Source organism: Sphaeramia orbicularis, chromosome 22, assembly GCF_902148855.1.
Source record: "Sphaeramia orbicularis chromosome 22, fSphaOr1.1, whole genome shotgun sequence".
Classification (NCBI taxonomy): Eukaryota; Metazoa; Chordata; class Actinopteri; order Kurtiformes; family Apogonidae; genus Sphaeramia; species Sphaeramia orbicularis.
The window spans coordinates 28,954,038-28,980,722 of record NC_043978.1 but is presented as its reverse complement, the minus strand read 5'-3'; the positions used below and the strand labels follow the sequence as shown (position 1 = coordinate 28,980,722).

The window sequence follows — 26,685 nt, the reverse complement described above, 5'->3', positions numbered from 1 at the left end:
GTTTAGTTAGTGTGCTACTAGTACTTTAAAGGATGAAAAGGGACAGTGAATGCACCACACACATGCAGCATCTTTACTGTATCCAGCCTACAGTTGCTCCTGCTAAACAATGTTTCTGCAGAGTTGTCACCCGGTGGAATTTTAAAGCAAGCTCTAAGTTCACTAATACAAATGGTTCCTTTCATTCTACCCCAACAACTTCACCCCCACTTCCACCCTTTTCCCCTCAGTGGGACCCCCACTCCGGCTGCATTGTAGGGGGTTCTGCTCCCCTTCCAGCTGTCTAGAAATGAGGACCAGGCATGGGCCACTCCGTGCTTTCACAAGGTATTGTTATGTCAGCGAGCCCATCAATTAGGCTGTCTGAAGTTTTATCACCGCCACAGCAGCGAATAAGTGCAGCTCCACAAAGCCCTCCCTAGCCGCCCTCGCTCCTGTGGCTTTTCCAGTGTAGAGCCGGGGGTCATATGGAGGTGACTGGCAGCCAGGGGCGGCCTTTTCAACTTGGAATGGGACGCCTAAGGGCTGTGTCAAACGAAAGCTGGACACTCAGGTTTAGCAAACTATCTACCTTTACGTCTGTCTTCTTATTTTTACCCTTTCTTTTCATATACTAAAAATGTACCATGGGCTTCTTGCTACAGGTACCGCCATGTGGTTGATATTAAAGAGGGGTTTCAAATCACGGTGGACCTGTCCAGCATGAAGTCCTTTGCTAGTTCCAAAAAAGCAGAAGAGGAAAAAAAAAACCAAAAAAAAAAAAAAAAAACACACCGCTTTCTTCTAACGTACAGGCCACGGCACCATCAGAAAGGCTAAAGAACTGGTCATTAGAAGGAAGGGAGAGCTGGAACCAATTTGGGCTCCTAATCCCCCATGAAGCCCTGATACCTGCCCTTACCTTCTCCAATGAACTTAAACGCCTGTAATCTGCCTGGCTCAAAGTGACATGGTTAAACGTACAAAATGCACGGTTGGGAAAAGAGAGACGCGGTGCTCATTTGCCAGGGGGCATCCAGAGTGCATGTACACAGGGGTGCCGCAGGCCCCTGAACGAAAAAGATGAAACGCATCCATATGAGAATGAGGGAGAGAGAAACAGATGATGAACAGAGGTGGGTGCGTTAAAGAGGCGAAATTACATGTGATTTGAGATTCAAAGGCAGAATGAGGATTTTTGTTAAACGATCGACTGTTTTGCAACGAAACAACAAGGACGAAACATTCTTAGATATCCGTGCTGTCAGTGTCAGAGTCAGAAATGCCTGTGGTGCTCAAGGGAGACAGAAAGAGACGCATCAAAACCAGCTGAGCAAGTAAATAGTACGACATTCCTGCTATCACGCTCCCTCCTCCAGCTCAAAGTGCAGGGCCTGTCGAGCTATATGTGCTGCTTTTTTTTTTTTTTTTTTTTTTTTTCAATTTCTAGGGTGAACCATGGGGCTCCAAATCATAACCATGTGCATTCTTACCTATTCTGGGACATAACCATAAACACATAATATTAGGAATGTTTTTCCCAGGTGCTAAATTTGTCCATACGTTTCCCAGTGACTGCAGAAGAAGTGAACTGCATTATCAAAGTGCTGTAGGATCAAATGTCACCTTCTTTTTCTTACAAGAAAAGTGCATGTAAAGACTAGATAATTTTCTAAGAATGAAAACAGGTTAGTTCAAAAAAAGGCCTTCTACCTTCTAGTATTATTAACATTAATGAAAACGAAGCAAATAATAAAAATCAGGTCCATAAAAAGGCTTTATACAAACAAACTTGCCTCCAAGATTCAATAAGTGAAGTACATTTGAAGCCAAATTTGGATGAACTACATATGTACTACATTTTGAGTGTTGCTGCTGTAGAGGAGCAGAAGATAGATGCTAAAGAACTGGGGAATGAGTGTGGAAATTTTCATGATCTCTACATATTAATCAGTGTAAATTTGTGACAGGAAACAACTGAGAATCATTAGTTTAGAAAATAAATTAGTAACGTCCATAAATGATCTGCTCTCAGCATAGAAACTAAAACAAACTTCATTTCACATAATGAACTTTTAATCAAACTGAAACTGAAAATAAGAAGCCAAACTGAAATAGAAATACAAAAACAACTAATGACAAATGCAAAATAATTATCCACAATCATGTCACACAAGGTGATGTTTTTCCTCAACAAGTTGCTATAGTAACTAGGATGCATTGGAGGAGGTGGGGGTGGTGACCGAAGGCCCCTCTTGTGGCCTTAGAGCACCTTTTATCAGTCTGAGTAAAGCCAATTGAGATTATCAGAGCCTGGCCTGATAACAGTGTTTTCCCTCAACCCGTGAGCTGCTAATGGTGTGTGCTTAGAACAACACGACCAGGAATCCTCCAGAGATGAACAGCCAGTCAACTGGGATAGATGGACGGATAGATGGATGGATCCGAGGAGGACCCAACGCCCCAAGTGTGTGTATGGGGGGGAGAGGGAAGACACAGAAGTTGACCACAGGGACTCGGAATTCCCAACCACTTGCTAAAACATACGTGGCGTGCTGTAAATCTACACATCGACACCATGGACATGACCACAACCGCCACCAGTGTGTCCGTAGGCTAACCAGAGCACAGCGGGCTCACAGGGGACACTACAGCAAAAAAACCTCCAAGCCAAAGCCCGTGTTTTATTATCTACATCTGGTGGTCTAGTTTATTATGGCCTGCCTCTGCTCAGTGTTAGAACGCAGAAATCCCAACACACACACATGCACACACATTACACAGAGTACCTCTCAGCATGGGAACTCCATGCTGTCTTCAAACAAATAATTAAAGGCAAGGTTAGGAGGTCGTGCGAAGGTCATTCCTTGGGATACAGCTCAGAATGTGTACATTACCCGAGGAGAGAGCTGCTGCCGGAGGGGGCAGCGGCTGTTTAATGTGGCCAACGAGCTGCTTCTACCCATTGCGCCTTGACCACATTTTCAAGTCACACATCAAAAATTGCAAGTATGTTTTGGAGAGTGCATGTGAATATGTATGCACATGTCTATCAATATGTGTGTACGTGCGTGTCAGTGCATTTTTGCACTTCACTGCCAATTGGCCTGCAGTAGCACTTTCTACTTACATGCCCTAAAACTACACAAGTAGCACATTTAGAGAAATACATGTGTACTGCACGTGCAGATGAAGCATTGAGGAGTAGCTAGTAACATCTAACTGAAAAAAAAAAAAAATCAAATTACAGCCAGTAATGTAAATATTGGTAAGTCCTGTGTATCTGAATATATTAACAAGTATAACATAAGGTTCATTCTGTTGCACAAATGCTTTTTTTGTGCATATTTCAGAAGCTATTTGCATAAATTTGAGTGCAACGTCATCAATTTTAGGATGGCTTACAAAGATAAAGTCTCTGTGTCTAAACCGGATCCAGTTCTGTTGCTGAGCAAATTTAGATTTTTCATATTTCCTTACCTCCGCCAAGGAACAGCGGAGGTTATGTTTTCATCGGGGTTTGTCTGTTTGTTTGTCTGTTAGCAAGATAACTCAAAAAGTTATGGACGGATTTTGATGAAATTTTCAGGAAATGTTGATACTGGCACAAGGAACAACTGATTACATTTTGGTGGTGAGTGGGGGGGGGGGGGGGGGGCACGACTGATCTGCCCTGGTAGAGGTCCGCGCTCTTTCTAGTTTTTTTAATTGTTTCTTTTGTTTGACTTTGTAATACCACTTGTTTGCCAAACTAAATCTGTGTATGACCTCACAATTTGCTGCAGAAATATGAAAAACAAAGTGTAATGAAGGAACCAGGGTAAAAAAAAAAGTTCTAAACAGTCCACATCCATAATAATAGTCCTATCACTACTCAGTATAGAGTTGATGTTATGTAAACAAGTTTGTTTTCTGATTTGTTTTGATCCTAATTCTGTTATAAAGCCTTAACCCTAGCACTAACATCACTATGTTTATGCTTGAAGGCCATTTTCAGCTTTTACTGGCCTGATTTGTCAAGAACCAGATAAACAAATCAAATACATACATTCCTTTTTCCATTATCAAGGTATGTCGTGATCTATAAGTCATTATATTTGTGAAGTATCCCTCCCAACACGGTGCAGATGTCTCACAGCTGAAAGACCCAGAACCAAGATGGAGTGTTAAGTTTACTAGTGCGCTAAGTGTTTTGGTTGTACGGGCTGTAGAGGAAAAGAGCGAGCAGATATGAATGATGGAGCCTGGGCAGCAGGATTCCACTTGACACAGTGCTGGATCAACACGCCATCCCTGGCTACTAATATCTACTCACACACACAAGGGAGAAGGGGGGGTCACCCTCAGAGAGTGTCTGCTTAGGTGTTAAATATTTTGACTAGCCTACGATGTTATGCTATACCTCGTGTTTGTGAGTACACAGGAACTGACGGCATATGGGCTGGTCAGAGACACAAACATACCACACTTCTGTCTAGATTAAAACAGAAGAGTTGCTGCACTTCAGGAGACTTTTCCGTATCGTTTCGTGTACTAAATAAACTGCTAAGTCATCAGTGTTAAAGCCGTTGCCTTTACTTGAACATATACAATGGAAGGTTACTGGACGTTTTCAGATAAAATCACAGCAAACCAGTCTGGCTATGTCAGTGCTTATATTTCCTCTTGCTTCCTCACTTCAGTCTGAACGGCCTTGTTTCTGGTTAACTGACTTGCAGCCACACCTGGTAACTCGCTCCTGTTGTCAGCATTCCTTCCCTGAGAAATCGTCATGCCAAACCACCCTACCCTGGAGCACAGCCAAGAGAGAGAAAGAGAGAGAGAGTAAGTGAGTGAAAGGGAGGGAGAAGATAGAGACAGTAAGCCTCGCTGCTCCGTCCGCCAATTGCGACGCAGATCGGAGGGAACGTAGCCAATCAGGAGTGGGGTCACTCGTTTGACGAGTTTGTGATGAAAGAAAGAAACCGAGTTAGAGCCAGACCGAGACAGGAGAGAGAAAGACAGAAATACTAAACATGTTCTTCTCAGAGGAAGGGCTGCTCCAAACGTAGTCCTACTGAGCGTGCAAAGAGATGAGGATTGAAAATTGTGGTCCAGAAATCGTTGACAGTTTATTACCTTCATGGCTGACCTACACGTACCCATTTTGAGAGTTAATACGCCAAAGACAGGGGGAAAAGATTCTGTTTGTCAGTCAAATTCCTGGGCCCCTGTCTGTCTGTCTTTGCAGGAAGATTAGATGCAACACAATCTGAACAAGAACGTGCTGAGCTCAATCCCTGATCACTGCTCGTGAACATGACTGTCCTCTGGTTCCTATTAGAGCTCATTGTTTCCATACTTCCGCTTCAGACAGAAATAAAGATTCCAAACCCCCAGCCATTGAGTCACAACTCGCTGGAATCAAAGGAGGAAGGCTTTAGTTTGATCCTCTCCTTCCAGAAAGAAAGATGGACAGAAAGGAATAAAAACACCACAATGTTCTCTGACCAGGAAGTGCATGCAAATTAACCCCGTGAGGAGGGTGTGTTTAGTATAAGCAAACACTAATTATGGTCTGGTCAGACATTAGGGCAGACAGGGGCTACTGAACCTCCAACACTGATCTACTGTAGTGTCAACAACACTGATTGAATCAGCTCACATGGTCCTAACAGGCCCCCTGTAACAGTTTATACATAGCTTGCCACCAGACTGAACCGAGCCTATCTGTGAATTTATCATAAACTATCATAAAGGAGCTTTTCACATGATGAAGATAAGTGACAAAGAGGGGAAAAAAAAGGAAGCATCCTCTGGCTCATCCTATCAGAGACACAGTTTCCCTTTCTCCATCCCGTCTTCCTTTCTATAAGTTAAAACAGGAGTCAAGAGACATAAGCCGGCCGAACATTACCTCACCCCTGTGTTTGATTTAGTGCAGATGTGAAGCGAAGCGAGGCAGGATCGTTTTTTAGGAACGTCAGAGAGAGGGCCCACGTTTAGGGCAGCCACTGTGTTTACATAGTTTTACCTCTCTGTCTCTCTCTCTCTCTCTCTCTCTCTCTCTCTCCCACTCTCTCTCTCATCCACAGTGCCTCCACATCCCCCTCCACTCTCTTTTGTCTGCCTCTCAAAGGGGGACTGTTTCACCTCTCCTGCATGGACTTTCACTGACCTGTTTTTCTTTCCCGTTTTATTACTCCACTCATTGCCCTTTTGTGGCACCCCCCCACACACACACCCCACCCCTTAGTATGAGTAACATTTGCATTGCTCTGTCAGTCTAGCTGCAGAAGTCATTCCTCTCTGAAACCCGGGGAGTACAAGTCATTAAGACTCGAGTGGAAAATCAGACAAAGAATTATATATTTGTGTTGCAAACTGACACGATTTAACGAGCAGCTAATTAAAATAAATCAATAGCACTGCGGCATGCTCGCTCTCTGTCTGTCTCTCTTTTCTTCCTCAGATTTTCTGTCAGCACCAAAGAGGTGGAATACTGCAGTGTGGAATACAATTCCACTGGTGCTTTTACCCTTAAAATCAGGTTTCAGCTATAAGTAAAATGAGAAACATTAAAGTATTGTACCAGAGGCTGAAATATTATGCATTTTACGGAAAATTATCAAGAGTTTAGCTTCAATTAAATAAGATACTAAATATAGACACTATATTTAAAATGCCTAAAATAACCATAACCTAGACTGATTAAAACTACAGTAGTAACTGAGTTACAATTTGGAAATAATAATAGTGGAGTAATAAAGATGTGACATTAAAGTAATTATCAAAGTCATAACCAGGAAATGACTTGGTATTAACATGGAACAAGTAGCTACTAAAATTTTACTAAATATTTTTGTCTCTTTAACATATATTTCCCCGTTGCTTAATAGATTTTTGGCTGCAAATTTAAGTCAAATATTATCAAGACAATATTATTTCACAACAGTACTGCATACTTACTCATTTATTATAAAACCAATATGTCCATTTATCATGTTGATATGGAGTTGTTTGGTAAAGTGCTCTAACTACTGATACAGTTTTCAGCTTATTGTATACTCGTTGATTGTACGTGATATAGAGGACAAAGTCATCTTCCAGATATGATAATTAGCTGCCAATGTTGATGATAACTAAAGAAAATCCACAAAAGAGTAAATATTTAGATCCAATTTGAGAGAATTTACCAACTTGAGCAGAAAAAAACCTACAGTAAGAACCCCAGACGTAAACAGCAGACAACAACAGAAGAAACAAACATAGACATCTCTGCCTCTATTTACCCTCCCATCTAACACCAGCTCCCCTCTTCCCCATCCAGTGAGGGCATGTCACCCCTGGGTCTTGCAGTCCAGCAGTCTGACCCTTACATGGCGGGCTGTGCGGCCCCAGCTGCTGACTGTCCGTCAAACACCTCCAGAGCAGCGTTGGGCCAGGAAGACCACGCTTTTTGCCCCTTTGATCCGGGAAGCAGCAGCTGCTGCTCCACACAGCAGCACTTTGTTCCTCTGTCTCCTCTCCACACTCTGTCCTACGGCACAAAAACACTGAAGCCAGTGCAAGAAGTGGAGGGAGAGAAAAGAGGAGAGGAAAAAAATGTGGGGGTTATGGATGGGGGTGTGGGGAGCGGGATAAAAAAAAAGAAAACTTGCCTGTTTTTTCTCCCCTACAACATCAACAAGCTCTGACAACGGCAGCGGGGGTTTTTCTTGGCCCCGACACAGCTCTTAGGCATCTCCTTTTTGACGCTTCACCCTCCCTTCTCTTTTAAGAGATATGATAGTTATTGTTCAAATCAGCCAGGGTGAATGGAATGGACCGAGGCCAAGCCTGCCCCAGGCGTCAACACACCTGTATGAAAGAGACCTTATTGTAGCAACCCAGCATGGCTAACCTGCCCCAGCTCTACCAGTTTTGTGGCGACGGGCGGGTGGAATAGTCTCTTCTTTCTTTTCCTTTCTTCTTCTCCCAGACAGTCCCCTAATATTTCCCTTCATTAACCCCCCTTTCCTCAGAGGCTGGCACCTCTGCCCTGGAATGTTTTTACTAACGCTGTTATTTTTGAATATCACCACCAGACATAGGGATTAAGGAAAGAGTTGATCTCCCTTGTTAGCAAGGCCCCTCTTCTCTTACTCTCGCAATCCCTCCCTTAAGACAACACCTTATTAACGTGCATAGGTGCACAAAAGGTATTCTCTGCCTTCCTAAGAGCTCTGGGACCAACAGCTGTGCTTTCTGTTGTTTGAAGACCCTCTAAAAACATCCAGCATATGTCAATATTAGCCCCCCCTCCCGTCAAAGGTTCCAGCGCATAGCACATGACAGAGGTCGTCAGCGCTAGAAGGTAACGCTCATTCCTCATAAGCCTGCGTCTCACCTTTTGGGTGGGTGAGGGCTTCCTGCTTTCATGCAGGGCCAGTAGGAAATAGAACAGAGGCATGCTGGCAGGCTGGCAGACGTACACAGACACACACAGAGGGGGGAGAATCAGAGAATCCAGCTCTATCATTACCCTGACCTACCCATCAGTCCTCCTGAGATGAGTGGGTGTGCTTACAAGATCGCCCCATTTTCTCAGTAGTGCACAGTGCCACCCCTATCGCCCAGATTTCCCTTATTCCCACAGTTCCATGCTTGTTGGGCTCCTCTTGTGTGGCTCTGTGGGGAGGGCAGGTAATCTCGGTTTCCATCCACTTCTTGGTGCTATCATACAATGTGTGACTTTTTTAGCCTCTGTGGCTCACCCCGCCGCTATCTTTTCATCTCAATTACTTTCACCCTCTCTTTTGTCTCTCGCTCTATCGTCTCCAACTTTCTTTCATTCTCAGCCCTTTTTTCCCCTCTGCCTGGTAATCGAGTGAGAGATTCCACGACTCTGTGACTCCCCCTTATTGTCAGATATCAAACAGGGCGGCTTTGTGGATTACCAGGGGAAGCTGATAATGACATGATAGAGGCGTGATATTTCAAACAAAATTGAGTGTCAATTGCCTGCATCGTCTAGGCAACACAAGTGTCTGCACTGCAGCAGCCAGGCAGGAAATAAGGCCAATCTATTTCCTTTGCTTCATATCAAACGTCTCTCTTCTCCCTCTCTTATAATACTATAATGGGTTCGACTCAAAGAGAAAAAGAGGGGGCCTTCCCAGAGTGGCTTCACAGCACCATCCTTACACAACACGCATGCATGCTTGGATAAATTTGCGAGCACACATGCACTGCACATGTGCACATGCAATTGCAGCGTCAACTTTGAACTTAGGCTTGCACATTAGTAAAAAGCAGTGGTAAAGTTACTCACATTTTACAGCGAATGCCCTATTTATTATTATTAACAGGGTTCAATTCAGTTCAATTCAATTTTTCAGCAACATTAAAGAACCAGCTAAACCTACAAGCTAAGCTCATCATGACCTAAACTAAACCCTATATGACTGAAACCAAGACATTTCTCCATCCATCTGAACATTACTTACATAGGTAACACATAATAGATACAGTCTTGGTAAACGGAAACAGTACAATTTACCTGGATTTCATTTACATTAAGTTTAGAGGATGTTTTAACACTAACACTGATAACTGCTGCCTTAAGCTATTTTGAAAACAGACCCAGATAAAGTCATTTTTATGGTATTTCTTATCTCATTATAGTAGCTGACCTCTAAGTTTCCATTTATAACATGTTTTTTATAGTCTCATATGTATGTGAGGAAAAATAAATCATAATTGGAAGTATACACGTGGACATACTCTATCTGCTTTGCTGCTTACTGTTTTCCTGCTGACATCGTTACCCTATTAACCAAGAATTTAGGACAGTGAAATTGCGCAGCAGTTTGAGCAATTAAAAGTGACACCTAAACCTGGTGGATCGACTGTCAAGATTCTCTAATGCTGGGGTTTAGGTACCGCTGCACACGGGATCTTTAACAACCAGACTAGTGGGGAGTACAGGTCTGTGTGTGAGAGTCTCAGTCTCTTTGTGTGTTTGGAAAGGGATTCTCCCTCCCACTGGGGTGTCATCATCTTCTCATCATTGCGTTTGTGGTGTGTGAGTGTTTCCAACAAGTACATTTCCATGATGTGTCTGAGTGTTTGTGTCTCGCACATATTACTGACCACGAGAGTCATCGGTCAAATGTTGTCAGCTTGCCTCCAACTTCCCTGATGAATAATTAATCTGAGTTTCAATTGCACATAATCGCTTTGACATACATAAGCGTTAGACGCACAGGCACATAAACACACATGTGCATGCACACTTAGAAGCATAGTTTAGGGGTAAAAAGCCCAGCAGCAGGCTAGTGATATAAATAGCTGTTGTTTGTGGAGGGGACTGCTGGCAGAAGCAGCACTGACACTGTGAAGCAGACCACAGGGACTCTGATGTGCCTGGTGGCCTGAAGCGAGCCCTCTGCCTCTCAGATCAGCTCTACCACTCACTGTGCACTGCTTTGACTGGCCTCCTTCATATGTGACAGCCTCAAACAAATGCAACAATTTCTGTGTCTCGCAAAATCACATTCAATCCGGCCTAAACTGAAGAATACAGCACTTGAAATCTGTGAACAGTCAAGAATGTTTTTTTTTTTTCCATGTAAACAGTGATCCCCGTGCAGCTGTAAAGAGGTAAAAACAGCCAAATAGGATCAAAACTGATGTCATGCTGATCTTAAGCAAAATGTACAATAACTAGTCAGCTGACTGCCAACACCAGTTAGAACACGTTGCACTTAAGCATGAACTACCACACAGTGTGATTCAAAAGTAGTAGATAGATATTAAGAGGAAATAAACTGGCATTAAATTTAACATGAATAATAAACTGAGCAAAGCCTATATGTTTCAAGTAATAGATGAAGATTAAAAGGGATTACATTAACATTGCTCAGTATGAGATTAAATAAATGATAAAATAGTAAATGAACAAACAGAAAAGTAATGATAATGGTTGTTTTGCATAGAAAATATGCACTTATATCATTGTTAGATCATAGTCCATATGTCTAATACTTTAGGGTTTAGGAGAATTTTAGAAATATCTGACCTAAGTTTTACATTGATACCATTATTTTGAATAGAAAAACCATAACTTTTCCCCTCATGTCTCATATAGTTTTTTGATTGGTGCTACTTTGTCCATATAGTGTAACAAGAATATGATAAAGCAGATATGTCTTGGGGGGCTACTGGCAGACTCCCCTCACCCTCACAAGGGAAAAGCCATTTCCGCCACCCTCTCTCCCCACTGCACATACTCACTCCCAATTGAAACATCATTGTCGGTAATGGGAGGAATAAATATTCATAAGGCTGTGAAGAAAGAAACCCTAGATTAGGGTAATATACTCCTCATTGTTCTCCCTCCCTCTCCTTTCTCCTGCTCTTTCTCTGTATCTCTGCATCTTGTTATGCATGTAATAGTGTTGGCTAATAGTGGCTAATTCCTCCAGCTACCTCTGATAACTTCATCAAAGTGTGCTCGTGTGTGTGTGTGTGTTTGTGTGGTGCGTGATCCGATGTGTGTGCAGGGACCAGGCAGCTGCAAGCTGGGCCGTTTATTTCTCACCTCTCCCAAATTGCAAATTACAAGGTTTGATATCTGCAAAATTTTGGGCCAGGTTCCAATTAAGATTGGATTGTTTTTGTGGAGAGGCCCAGTGACTCCCTCACGCTCTCCCTCCCTTTTTCTACTTGGCACCGACTCTGCTGATATCTCATCCATAACAGGCCTGAACTGGGGCAGAGCATGGCTTAAACAAACAAAGGCCTATATTGATTTATAGGGTCTTCCATGATGGGCTTATTGGCCTGCTCCTCAAAGCCACAGAGGGTGCCGGGCCATGAATCACAGTATCAGGAAAAAAAAAGTCACAACACAACAGGTAAGAATAATACATGGGAGCGTTGTTAGGGATGCAATTACAACTCTTCCTCTTTTTATATCCAAATACACTCACTTTCATTGTTTCTTTAAGGGGGAGAGGGAGGTCATTCTGAACGTGACACCACACAAACAACATAAAAAAGGAAAAGTGAGCTTGTTTACTCTCTGTTATTGTATATCCATACAGACGAGTGTGGAGAAGGGGGATCGAGGGAATGCAAAGAGGAAAGGAAAGAGAAACAGAGACACACAGAAAGAGTGAGAGAACGACGAGCATGCCTGGACAGAGAGAAAATACCTTGTGGAGGTTCACAGAGTTTAAAGAGCTCAGCCAAAGAAGGAGCTCCTGTCCTCTCTGGATCCAGAACACACATATACACACACACACACACACACACACACACACACATATATATATATATATATATATATATATATATATATATATATATATATATATATACATACATACACACATATACACACCCTCAAGGCCATTCTGTTACACCTGGTCACCTTTATCCCTTTTAGTCCCCCGCACCCTCACCTCTCCTTCTAAACACCCTGCACACACGAACATACACACACACACAGTATCGCTGGCTTGAAACTAGCATACTAGCAACACCCCATGGCGAACGCACAACACGGCCGGTTATCTCACTCACCAGATAAAACTAATTATTCCAAATCTACTCTGTCAGGTTGTCTGATCCTCTGAGGCCTCTGACCGGATCTCTCTCTCTCTCTCTCTCTCTCTCTCTCTCTCTGTGTCTCGCTGCTTCTCATAAGCCACAGACCAATAATCTGTGCCAACTGACCCTTTGAGTAAAAACATAAGCATGGTGACCGACCGTAAAGACACATATAGCTGAACCACAGTGGCTTTCTTTGTAAAAATGGACCATTATAAACAACTTCCTAAGTCTGACATTTTTCCATCCCTCTCTCTCTCTCTCAGAGATTCCTATTTAGCTAGACTGTAAACCCAAAAAGGTACCAGAAAGAGAATTTAAGGGATTTTGGATAAAAAAAAAATCATGTAGACGTCTGCATCATTCAGTTATGACTAGAAAATGGTCAGGTTTTGTAGTATGAATAAATAGGCTGTGATTCTTTTTTTGTGAAGTGAGACATCTTGGTGCAGTCTGTCCTTGTTAAACCTAGCTTAAATTAGACTAATCTTAAATTGAACTGTAACCAACAGGTGTGAAATCCAGATCACATGCTACAACAAAATATATAATCTCTAAACTTTTTCAGTTGGCAGCATTCTAAGGTGGTGTAATGTTCATCGCAAAATTAATTCGCAGTTACAATCTAGTTAAATAAGACTGTTGTTTTTTCACGGTGATGCCATTCAAACACAGCAAAGCTAGCAGTGATCAAGCCGGGTGCAACTTTCTCAAAATCTCACAAAAAAAAAATACATGACATCATCTGACATACAATCCAAGAGACTTATGCACCTATTCAGACGCTTAGTCCCTCTGTTGGCACTTGCTGTTGGCACCCATGTTGGGCTTTAGAGCTAAATAACAGGCCAATATCCCAGGCTTTCCAGCTGCACGCCCTGAAAGCCCATGGAGAAACCATTCGTCCCAATGAGCTCTAAAGGCAAATGGAAGCTCATAAACAGAGACTTGACTGTATAGACTTTGCATTTTATCTTTCAGCAGTTTCCCCTTTTATGAGCCAGGGACCCCTATAAGAGAATGAGAGGAAGGGGGGGTTGTGGGATGAGTAAGATGGTAGAAAGAGAGTGAGGATGACAGTAAGTATGTTAAGAAAGAAGAGCGGATAGAGCAGAAGAATAAGAATGCGACGCAGGTTTGGGGAGAATAAGACGGAGGAGAACCGGGGTCACAAATCTTGCTGCTATTCTAGTACGTGACATCTTTGCTCGTTTGCGGCTGCTCATTAACAAACAATACTGCTGTGAAATTGGTTTAATGACAAAGTAATAAAATTGCTATTCTGCTCACAGATGGCCTCAGGCACAGAGAGATTCTAGCAGGCTTACTGTGGCTGCCCGAGTGCATTAGGCTGCTTGTTCATGAAAACAGCATCCTACACTTTCTTTCTCACTATCACTAACCTTTTTTTTTCTTTTTAAGTTCTTTCTCTTCCTGCAAATGAAATAAATTAACCTACTTTCCTCCCTTGTATTCTCCTTGAATTCTCCCTCTCCCATACTCTCACCCTCTTGCTCTCCCTCTGCAACTCCCTCTCTCTCTCTTTCTCTCTCTGGTGTATTCTCTTCCTCGTTCTATCTCTACTCCTCACTCCAGTTCTCACCCCTAGTACAAAAATTACCATCTTAAAATAAAAAAAAAAAAAATAATAAAAAAAAAAAAAAAAAGAGGCTCGCCCACGCAAACGCAGCTCGACTTCATTTCAAACGCGGAGCCCTTGTTATTAAACGACCCACCAATAAAACCAAGCCGTTGAGGAATAAAAGAGCCAAAAGGAGCAGAGAAGTACAAAGACCTCCCTCCTCCCATCTCTCTCTAATGCTTTCTCTGTAATGCCTCTTTCAGCTCTTTGCCTCTCTATCTTGCCTCGTCTGGCTTCGTTCGCCTTGCACGCCGCCTTTTCTGGGAGAATTCCACAGCCTTGGAGAGCTTGTAATGGGAAAACAAGTAAAAAAAAAAAAAAAAAAAAAAAAAAAAGCATTTCAATTTTTTGATCGCTCAACAGTGCCAGTTTTATGAAACCACCAGCTGTTTTTCATAACTGTAGCCTAGCGCTGAGGTGGGCACTGGCCTTCTCCGTGGGCCACGGTGGGTGTCCATGCCACGCTATGACCCAACGTGCCCCTAGTGCCTGATAAAGTGCGAGTAGGCCCTGTTAATCTCACCAAGCATTTCGACAGGGCTCACACACAGCACATACGGCATGAGTGCGCACATAAACACAGCGGCACACATTAGCATCAGCTGTTTAAGACTCCCATGGCTAAGCCTGTGAGTACAGCATGTGTCTCGATTGCACCGTGAACAGATATTTGGATCGGTAACAACTGCTGAACAAAAAATGAGAAACTAAATGAAACCTACGACAACAACAGGGGAGCCTGTTCTGTTTTACTGTGCCAATAATGAAAATATGTTTTTCCAAATGTGCTTCTCCCTTCAAAATAGATAAAATGGGATTATTATTACAGCATCAAGAAAGCAGCCAGATCAAATGAACTTAGCGGGTAGGGGGTGTTGGTAGGGGGGCTGGCACTTGGGATCTGACAACAGAGTCAATTCTGCTAATTAACTGCCAATTAGCGGTCCCTAAATGAGAGGGATCATGATGCCTGTGTTGGCAGCGCCCCGATAGTCTCTCTCTCGCTCAGTCTGACGCACATATACACTTGCACACAGACACGCTAGAATATGCATGCACACACAACCTCTCCACACTCCAGCTGTATATTTAGAAAGCCAGGGGCATAAGATGGCCACAGCCGGGAGTCCCTGGTCGCAGCCAAAAAAAGGCCTGACATTTCCATCTGGGTCAAAGTTAGACAGATAACCGGCAACTTCAGTCAACTAGCCCACCAATGTGGCTGGGAAGAGGAGGCAGAGAAGTAAAGGCAGGCGCTGATGGAGAGTAAACGGAGGGAAAAAAGGACCTCAAAAGCCTCTGTTTGAGATTCATAAACTGACTTAAAAAGTTATGAAGAATGTGGGAAAAAAAGCAGAGGCAGCTGGCTCGGCCCGTTTCATAGCTTTCTGTTACATTTGGAAAATATTAGTTATTATTTTGCATTTCATAATGGGCTCGCCCGCCAAACCAGAGAATCGTAAAAAATCCTAAAAAAATCATAAAAGCTGTGCTCCAAAGTGTCTCATTGGACCGAACAAAGAGGGTGGGAAGTAGAAGAACAAATTTGGCTTTGTTTTGTCTCTTTTTTGCTGTTAAATACTACAAACAACTGCGCTTTCTCATAATAAATTTTTGCTTGTGAACCTGCAATACAACCTCTTTGTACCTCTTTTTGGGTGATTTAAACTCTGGAGAAATCAGTGGGGAGAGGGAAGGAAGAAGGGGAGAAAGAGGATCTGAGGAGGAAAAGGCAGCATGCTGTGCAGTGAAGTACAGAGCAGTCAGTCTAATGTATATGGGGGCTCAACATAGTTTATCTGTATGCTGTGCTACAGCAGGATCTAATCTGGGAAGACAATCTGAAATCTATAAAGAGAGGCCAAAATAAAGGCATATCAGTGATGTGTAATGAATAATATGAAGTGTTCCCTCTTTCAAATAGAATATTCTTTACACATTTCATACACACCTGACATATACCAATGTTTTAGTGGATACAGAGATCCATCTGGTACACTTTGGCACTTCAAGTCCCTACAATTGGTTTCATAAAATGCAAAACTTTGTTGGTTTATCCAAATGGATAGACTCTAGTGTTACCTGGCCAAGTTACACTTAATATTAAGCAGACGCATTAAGTAGGTACAAATTATCATACATATTTGGAGCACCATATTCAATCATTATAAAGTCCATGTTATTGTCTTACTTTGCATGAAAATATTGCACGACTACATAACAGACAATGCACTCCCTGTTTACTACATTGGTGTTTACCACAGAAATCAATAATTTGACAACAGATATGGATATAAAAATGATTTGATTGATTTGCCAATGATTTTCTTGCATGTGCTAAAAAACTCTACTAGATTCTCAATTTAGTGTTATTTGGGCACTAGTAGTTTTATTACATAAGAATCCACCATCATTAATTAACAAAAAAAGAACTGAGAAAAGCTTGTTAAGATCGTAAGTCAAATACATCTTCCTTAGTTACTCTCAATAAGTAGTAATTAGAATTTTATTGGGGGGAAAACTGTTCATAGTAATATGTATGCTAATAAGCAACTACTTAACGGTTAATATGTGTACTGTAATATAAAGTAAATAAATGTATGTGCAATTATATGAAGACTGTCTGTTATAACTGGAGTCCTCTTCATAATCGTACAAAAAAAAAAAAACAAAAAAAAAAAAAACAAAGGAAAAAAAACACACAAGTGCAACATGCACTGCCTTTTGTGGCTGCAGATTGAGTCTATTTCATCTCCTCAGTGGGCACAGAGCGCTTGGCGCCGTTGTCTGGCGGATATCCTTCCCTTATCATGTGACCTGTGCTCTGACAGGGGGCAAAGGTTGGCTGAGATCCGCCCCTGTGTCTTAATAACTCACTCATTGTATTCCTTTCTGCCACTAATTAGAGCCTCTCCCCTGTGGGTGTGTCTCAGAGTGTGTGTGTCTGTGCATGTATTCCCCTCTGGGGCTGTACAGAAAGAAGGAGGGAGAAAGGTAAAAATAGTGTGTGGCTTAGTGCCCTCTTTATTGTTATTAGTGCTCCAGTGGCACAGCAGTCAGTCATCATAGATGCCAAGAAGTGACATATTCTCCCTCTGACTTACTCTGGCCCTCGTTTCTCTCTCTCTGCCATGGAAATGACCAACTGGCTGCCTGTGAGATGAGGGAATAATGAGGGGACGATTTCCTTCCTTTTTTTAGATGCTGTTTCTCTCGGTCATCTGTCATCGGCGTCATCTCTCAGGCCCATGTAATAACCCTGTGTGTGCGCGCTTATATGTGTGTATTGCTGTGGTGGTAAATAACGGCAGCATATTTGGTGTGTGTGTTTATGGAAGTGAGTGAGGGCACGTCGTGCTGGGCCTGACGCTGAGACATGAAAGGATTCGGTCAGGCCCCATTTAGCCTAGACTGATAGCGGGACACCAGGGGCTGCTGAGGCAGGCAAATATAACACTAGATACTGTAAACTGTAAATGCTTCTCCAGCGGATAGACACCCACCTGCGTGCACTGTTTCACCTACTTCGCTATCCCAGAATGCCACGCATGTGACACGACCCTCACCTTTTTTCTGCAATCTTAAACAAATGCAATTACATGTCGGACCACTCCCCGATGCTGTTAGCATGACGCCAGTTGTCTCATATGTAAGCAGAACAAACAAACTACCTAATGGACAACTAATGGTGTCCTGACACACTGTACACACATAACAACAGCGTACATATTAAAAGACCATGAGTAATACTGTGCATACATACACACTAATGCACACAGAAGATACTATTAAAAGAATAATGAGTCTTCCTCCTCAACACTGCTCAGCACAGTGAGGCTGTGGACTTTACCCTTTTCCTTTGTTCCTTATTAACATCAGACAGTTAATGGGGTGTGCGCTACAAACAGGTGAGCCTAGGAGCGATAGACGTAGAGCTAGCCTCTGTTATGGAGCCACAATGCAGTCAACAGGAAAGACTTCTGCCGCTGTACGCTTATGCAGACCATGCATGATGACACATACACTTGCATCCATACCCCTGCAAGTTTTTAGGTTTAAGAAATAAACGTGCTTTGATAAAACACTGTAATAAGCATGTACACATTTCTGGAAATATTCACTAAAATTTGCTTCACAAACACTGAGATTATACACATCCTTGCTTTGCAGAAGTGTACATTGGCAAAAAAGATTTAAAGCAGCTGGAAGTGGTGTGCTGTTGGATTTGTTTTCCATGTGTACAGGTGAGCTGCAGGTAAACGTAAAGGGAGTTGTCCGTTGGAGGTTATGACTCAGGGAGGCTTGATGGGGCAAGAAGGGGAGTGAGCGAATGCACTGTCCATTGACTATCACACAGAGCACCCTTGTGCCCTCGCTGAGCTGCGATTGTGCCGGCGGACAAAGCCCTGATTCAGCACATCCTTTCCCCGGGGGAGAGCTCTGGAAACCGAAGACGGCGGCCATCCCCTCCCTCCTCTCCCCCACTCATCCTCTGCCTATTCCTCTCTTCCTCTGTCTCTCCCTCCCTCTGTCTCTATCTCCCGCTCCCTCTCTTTGGCCAGTAACGTGGCAGCGGCTATGCATCAAAGGGAACTACAGAACAATGCAAGGGGCCAGCCAGGAATTTGAAGAGCTCTTTCTTTCGTTCTTTTTTAACAGGAATTTCATATAGCAAAGTTCTGTCATATCCTCTGTGGATGATCTCAATGGGCCTATGGGACCAAAGGAGGACATGTGAGGGTACAACTCAAAAGACAGACACATTTTAACTCTCGATCCTGGCTGATTCAAGAACTATAGTAGGAAAGACACATCAGAATCCTTTCTCTCATCTCTGTAAAACAGCAAGTAAAGCAGTAGCCTCCTCCTCTATGCAAGATGACAATTCCCCTGACATCACGATGCAGGAAACCAGAAGACTGTGAGGTTGGGTTGCACCAACAAGGCATGATTGAAAGATTAGATCTAATCAGGGTTCTGCAAAACTAGATTTACAATGAATGAAATTGTACTTAAAATGAAGAATAACTCTGCTGCCACATTAAAAACATATATTTAGTTTTGAAGCAAATTAAACGGTGCTTAATCAACCTAAAGATGCTTGCACCTAAATGACAATGCATTCATAAATTGTAAAAAAAAAGTACCCAATTCACTTTCTGCTCCTGTTAGCTAAAAAGTTAGCCAATTAGCATTAGCAGAGAAGCTTCCTTATTCACACAAATTAAAACTAATTAATAATTAAAGAATAAACTCACATGTTCAGACCTACCAAGTATAAAAAAGCAGATCTGTCAACTTTAAGCTGCTCTGTATTCCAAGTATTGTTACAGTAGCTGAAATGTCAGCTAGTTAGCTTGGCAGAGAACCTTGCTTGCTCACCCAAATGAAAATGAATTAATACATAAACACAGAATACATTTGCATACACTTAGTAAATATAAAAAGGGGGATATAGCTATTAATCTTCGGGTGTTCTGTATTACTTAATGAAACTTTACATGGTTCCCTAGCTAGCTAAAAAGTTAGCTAATTAGCCTACTCATGATGATTGAGAAGCTCTCATTGCTCCATTAATGACAAAACTTGATTTATTTATTGGAACAATATGCACGAAGAATAGTAATTGCATGTAGTCTAAATCTTCCTTGACCATATTTGATTTGAATCTTGACAGAAAGTCAGCAACATACTAAAAGTGTGGTGAGTCTGCCTCATAACACTTTAAGAAATTATTTTTGCTTATTCCATCTAAAAAGCACAGCCGGTGGAAGTTTTACATGCCCTCAATTGTGAACCTAAAGTCGCGTTTTGGTGCAAAAGATTTACATTCAATCTAGTAAAAACTAAACTGAGGTTTACACAGAGGTTTAAATCAAATAAGGTTGTTTTGGCCTATTAACCTAAGGTTCCATGCAAACTAATTTACAATTAAACCGTGATTTAAGTGGGTTTAAAATCCTTGTTGATGCAATCCAGCCTAAGTCTTTGTAATGATTTCCTGTGTGTTTTTGTTAATACCGCTGATGTAATGTTAATACACTCATCAATGTGGACATCTATATGTGCATGTCTGTCTGTATGTATAAACAAACGGGGATCATGAGGATGTTATCCAGTGTGAGATTCTTTCAGAGCTCTATATAAATGGATCTGAGGCGTTTCAGTGCTGGGCTTGGATTTCACAGCCTCTGAGACGGCAGAGTCTCTTCCTATATCTATCTCTGTCTACGTCTGTCTGTTTCTCCTTCTCACTCCTCCCAGGTTAGCAGACTATTTCTGCATTAATCACCATGACACAGGCAAGGCAACTCAATTTTCTGCTTCTGTAGGTAAGGTGCGTGGCATCCCGAAACGGTGGCACGAGGCATGAAACAGGCAAGCGGGGGCTAATCTTTGGTTACTGGTGTAATTGAAATGCTATCCACACTGTAGGGTGCATTAAAGTCTGATAACAGTGGTTCCTGTGGCCAATTTAAGTAGCTTGACTTCCCTTGGCTAGAAGGGAATAAAGCAAAGGGTGAGAGAAAGCGAGAGAGAGGGAGAGAGTCATGTTGGGAGGAGGGGTGTGAGGAGGGAGGGGGGGCTGATAGATAAGGCCGACAAACCAGGCTAATTCTCCAGGCATGTTTCTCATTGTGATCCAGGAAAAATGAGAAAAAAATGAATCACGGAACCAAAAAATCAATTGACCCTCGGGTGGCTTGTCAGGCTGCGAGTCTGATAAACCTAAAAGCTTCGTTAATGTCGGCCTGCCTGTACCCAACAGATAGAGCACTTTGTAAATGAACCCGCTTTGATAAATATATTAAGGAAAGCTGTGAATAAAAGGCACAGACTTGTCATTTGTAAATAGAACCCCCGCTACATGGAATTAGAATGATAAAATGGGGTTCCATATAATTAAGTTTGTGTAAGACCTGAAATCCGTGCAAATACCTTCCCGGAATTTTGAAAGGAAGCTGTCAGTTCAATTAATCTGAACATCACCCTGAGAATGTACTGAACAAAATTAAGCCGCAGATAAAACCTGGGCTAGTATTTTGATAAGTAATTCCTGTATCATTTCTTTGCTTCTGTGATCATTTTATTTAATCCACCACCCCCAGTTATGTGCTAAGCCATCTACAAAGGCCCTGCTGGCCAGGCCACCAAAACCTTAATCCACCATATAGCTTGTGGAGGGGGTGGAAGGCAGTTTTGCCTTTTTTTGTGGGGGCACCAGTAGTGGAGCTAGCTAGGTATGGTTTTGGATGAAGGGGTGAACTAGGGGTAGCTTATGATCTTTACTTTTCCCTCTTAAATATATCCACAAAGACCACTGACTTAGCAACGCAACATTTCGCCAATAAAACCGGAACATCCTGCCTGGTAGCTTACATATGATGTTACAAAGGTTGTCTGTGTGCACGTCTACATGTGTGCCTCAGTGTGTGTGTATACATGATGGGGAGGGCTGTACATAAACGGTTTTCACACTTTAGGAGCATTAGCTATCTTGGCTGGTGGGGAGAGGGAGGCGAAAGCTTTTGAAAATGAAAGGCAGTACGATGCTGGTGGCGGAGATAGGGCGAGCGGAAATCTTGACTCACCAGTTGTTTACTTGTAAGATGGTGAGGCCTGTGTCTTGGGCTAGCTGCTTCTTCTGCTCTTCAGAAGGGTATGGGTGCTGCAAGAGAGAAAACATACAAATGAGCGTCTTTAACATACAGATTAACATAAAGAAACGCACTGCAAGTCAACACACGCCCTGAGTCAAGTTCCTGGCTGTTGCCTCCTACTGTATGTATCCAGTATGTTCTCATGTTGTTTTGTGTAACCCAAGATTGCTCCTTCTCTTGACCTCCACCCAACCTTGAACATTATAGACATTCAGAGCATACACGTGTCCACCCACACATCTCTGCACACAAACATACACACACAATTCACAGTGCTAAACCTGTCAGAGCTGGCCAAACAAGTTTGTCAAAACTGTCAACTATGATAACCCCTTTCCCTGTCCCCAGTCCCGCCCACACACAACATATAGTGTACACACATACACACACACACACAGAACATATGTAAAAACACACATAAACACAAACAAACAACATGAAGCAGGCCTGTGGTGTCTGAGAATCCCTTTATAATACCAAGCAACAGAATGAGTGGGTGCAGATTTGCAGCGAATACATTTATCTTTCCTTGAATGTCTGACATGTATCCTGATGGTGGCTCTTTCAGAGACAGCAGCTGAATACAGACTTATGCTAAAAGAACAAAAAATGCTGTAAAATCTCCCTCCTATGGCTCGCCAAGATTTTTACCTGAAAATGTAATTCTGCGACCAGGGTTTGCAATGATACTATTTGTGTCAGGTCCAATCTAGAGAACATCGGCTGATATAAATGGCAGACCTTGGGCTGCCTCGCTCCCCCTGGGCTTGCTATGAAGCATGACAAAACAACAGTGATCGCTGGTGACAGATGTCTTTAAGGGCCAGATTAGGAGTCGGGCGCACGCAAACGAAACAAATGAGACACTATGTGTTTCATTCAGTCGCTGTAGACAGAGCATGCCTGCACACTGACTTACACAGAGCAGAAATGCACAGACACATACAAATGTTGTAGACAAGACTCCTGCAAATCACAACACACAGAAATTCCTTTTAGAAGGTGACACTTAAATCCTCCTTCATTTTTGGGTGGTTTCAAACCCCATTAACACACATTCTTTGCCTTTAGCCTTCACAACTTTGACCTTTTTTTTTTTCGTGGAACTTTCGCTTAGGGTTAGAGTAAGGTTTCCAACAGAGGAACTGTAAGCATTTATGAGAATTCATTTGAACAAGAACATCTAGTTCCTGTATTTATAATGTGGCTAAAACACAACCTAAAGCACATCAGCTCAAACATAGGTCAAACACTACCATAACCCTAACCTTTACATGGGTCACTGGTGGAGAGGTTAACTTCATAAATCCCATTCTATTTAATTTCAGCTTGAAATGGAAGAACTATTTTCTCATTTCCTGCTGAAATAATTGATATAAGTGAGGTTCCATATCTGTGGGAGCAAGAACTTCTCCTTTCTGCCTGTCTTAACGCAGTCTGTTTTAATTAAAGGTGAGACGAAAAAAAACTGTTGGAGGAATGTGTTCAATTAATAACAAACAAGGCTGAGATTGGACAAATAATGAGTCCCGGCTACAGAAAGGGATTAATCTGATTTGTACTTGTGTATGTAAGGCCCTTTTAATATGCTAAAATCATTAACAAAGGAAAGATGATAATGCTTGCATAGAAATACATTTTTTGATTGCTTGGTGCTGACATTTCCTTGGCTTAGGGAGACGGAGCGATTTCTATGAGTTTCCGTCGGTGTGTGTATGCACTTACACCTTATGTATGAGTGTGCACTAGATCATTTACAGCGTGCACAATGTCCAGATATACATGTCTACACCCCCTCCATGTGCGTGTTTGTGCTCATTCTAGACAACAACATGTAATAAGATCAGAGCGTCTCTTTCCCTCCCCCTACTTCCTTTGCTCATTCACATTAGCTGTGACCTCGGTCACGATCAAAACACACTGGCAAAAATAACACAACATACACACACTCCCTCCCACTGTTCTTTTTGTTAGGACGCTGCACAAATAAATACACCAAGACAAACAGAGATGCAGCTAAAGATGATGTGGTTTTGAGGTGTGGGGAGAGGAGCCTAGATTGGAAATGGGAGTGGGTCATTTACATTGTATTAAGGCTTCCTCAGCCTCTCAGGACCAGGCCTGGTCATCAATCGCCTACTGTCAGGCAGAGCGCGCTCTAGCCTGGTGATAAATACGCCGGCCCAGCGGCACAGCTCGTCCAGCAGCCACCGCGTAATGAATGGTTTGAACAAACAAGAAAGATGTCTCATCAAGGAGAGTGGGGACGTTAAAGCCCCCCTCGCACACAAAACCCCTGAGTAAGGAGATTTACTCTGACCATATAGACACGACTCTAAAAAAAAATCCTATTGCGTTCGGCTCATAGCCCTTCCAGCCCTTTGCTCATTCCCTGACGCTGTCTCCTCACTGGGTCAGATTAGGCTTCAAGACTTCCATGCACTTACACAGACACACAGAGATGGGATCTGCAAAATCTTTTGTAAATGTACCTCAATCTCTACAATACTATTTACGTATACACCCTACATTCCATGCTAGGGTGCCATAATAATGAAATTAAAGATGACCAGTTGTCATAATTGCTTTTTAATACAGTACATCAAATGAAAAACATGGAACAGTGGAACACATAGTAAAATACAGCCAAAATTCTCAATTGATTATAAAAGTACCAGTCAAATATCAAATGATAGAAAATGATACAGATGTTTTTGCTCTAATTTAGTGCTAAAAGACGATATCTGTTCACTTTAGCTAACTCCATTTCTAAGTTAACAGCAAGCAATGTCGCAGCTATGGAGAAGAAGAACTCAGAATCAGTTTAGAGGCTGTTATCAAGTAGGATGTAGGCAACCAGGGCATTAGTCATTAGCTTAGAAATGGAGTTAACTAAAGTCCCAACTGACTTCCTGCTCAAAATAGACTCAAATATAAACTTCACAGGACCACGAGAGCATCTGCAAATCTGGCATTTTGAACCATTAATGCTTCCTATTTTCAGTAAATTGCTTTGGATTTTAGACTTAGATAACATCAGTAGGATAAAATGTCATCCAAAAGGGCCACTGTTTAGCTTTTATAGTTTGAGCACAAAGTTTATCCAAGTATCTCTACTTCATAAGATAAAAGTACCAAACACACACATAAGGGGAAAAAAATGAAACAACCTGTCTATGCCTCCTGTGCACCTGTATATAACCTTCCCTTATCCTGTCTTCATATCCTCTACTTGTTCTCACCCTTCTTGTTGACCCCCCTCTGTGTCGCACACACACATACTTTTTATGGCTGTGACCACAGGCCACCCACACTTTATGTTGTGGCAGCTTTCCTTAAAGCATGGACCTCTGAAATCTCAACTAGAGAAAATGGTGTGAGGTGGCAGTGACACACACCCACAGACGAGGGGAGTGGGATTAGTGGTTCCAAGGCCACAGCAGCTATGAAACTGGAGAATGGCTATTTAGACCTCTGAGTGACCTCTTAATGTTAATTGCCTCAGTAAAAAAAATATATGTCAGTAAATCACCAAATAAGAACAAAAAAAAAAAATATGTAAACGTGAGAGGAAAGCATAAATTCAGCATTCTAAATATGTCCTAATGTGTTTCTTCCTAGAGATGTCCTTCTTTACCCTCAGGAGACAGTATGACATGGTTATTTAATGGATGAAACACAAACACAGAGCAAGATCAAAGATGCTATTGATAATCTTCCCCACTAGCTTTGGATTCGCTCAATATGTTCAGTTACAAACACCAAGGCCAATATCCTTAAAAGAGGATTGACCGCAAAACATAAAACAGCCAGTCTATAAATAATTAGAGCCAGAAATGAGCAACTACAATTTGTTGTCGGCGTAGTATTGGTCTACGATCGAAACAGCTCTGTTAATTACGTTAAAGCCCGTTAATGGCGCAAGTGTGCACTATTCTGATGTACACATGTAGCCACGGTTTTACAATCTGACCTGAGCATGTACTGCCAAACATCAACACAACAACAGTGTCTCTCAGAAATGTTGATTATATGCAACAAAATAGTAATACACCGCTCATAAGGACTAAATGTTGGACCTGAATGTAATTGAATAGTCTTCTCAAACAACATATACATATACAAACAAGTAAATATCAGCTGGTTTTAAGTGTTAGATACTGAAAGCTCTTAATCCTGTCCCTAACCGCATCTTTACAGGGTCTAGGATTAGTCTAAATCCATGAAAAAAAAGGAATCACAATGTATTTATTAGTGTTTAAATAAAGCCAGGATCTCTTTCTAACTCTATGCACATCATGTTCATTGTTTTAACCCAAAAACCTATGAGGGTTGACAACGCAAACTCCAGCTTCTAGACACCCTACTTCCTCACTAGAGGTTACAGATTCTTTAATTACAGTTTACAGTTGTATCGAAACACAGCGCAGATGGCATTAAATTGATTTTAAAAAATCCAATTTGCATTTTCATTGCATACGAATGCGATTTCTATTGCGACGCAAACACAGGTGCAGGTAAATCCCATTCTGCAAGTCACTGAGAATCGACCTGTGTGTGCGTGTGTGTGTGTGTGTGTATAGGTGTGTGTGTGTGTATGTGTGTGACCAACTGCTGGCAAAATTACAGGTTGTGATGTGCTGTGTGCTCTGATAGTGCTGGATGTAATGGCCCCTGTGGTTGCTGAACATTACAAGCTGAGGTAGCTCCATCATCCACTGTGTACGCTCCTTAACCCCCCACCCCCTGAGCCCATCTTGGCATTTCACCATATACACAATAACCACATCTACTGCTGGACCGATCTGACTTCACACCACACTTCTC

At 42.2% G+C, this 26,685-nt stretch overlaps 1 protein-coding gene across 5 annotated transcripts in view; it reads right to left on the bottom strand.

Moving 5' to 3' along the window:
• The window catches only part of meis2a (Meis homeobox 2a), a 90,089-nt gene that overhangs the window by 4,565 nt on the left and 58,839 nt on the right, over positions 1-26,685 (bottom strand). For all 5 annotated transcript variants that reach the window (XM_030126586.1, XM_030126584.1, XM_030126587.1 and 2 more), the window contains one exon: positions 21,790-21,866. In XM_030126586.1, coding sequence (XP_029982446.1) covers positions 21,790-21,866 — 77 coding nt within the window. The remainder of the gene's footprint in view (positions 1-21,789; positions 21,867-26,685) is intronic.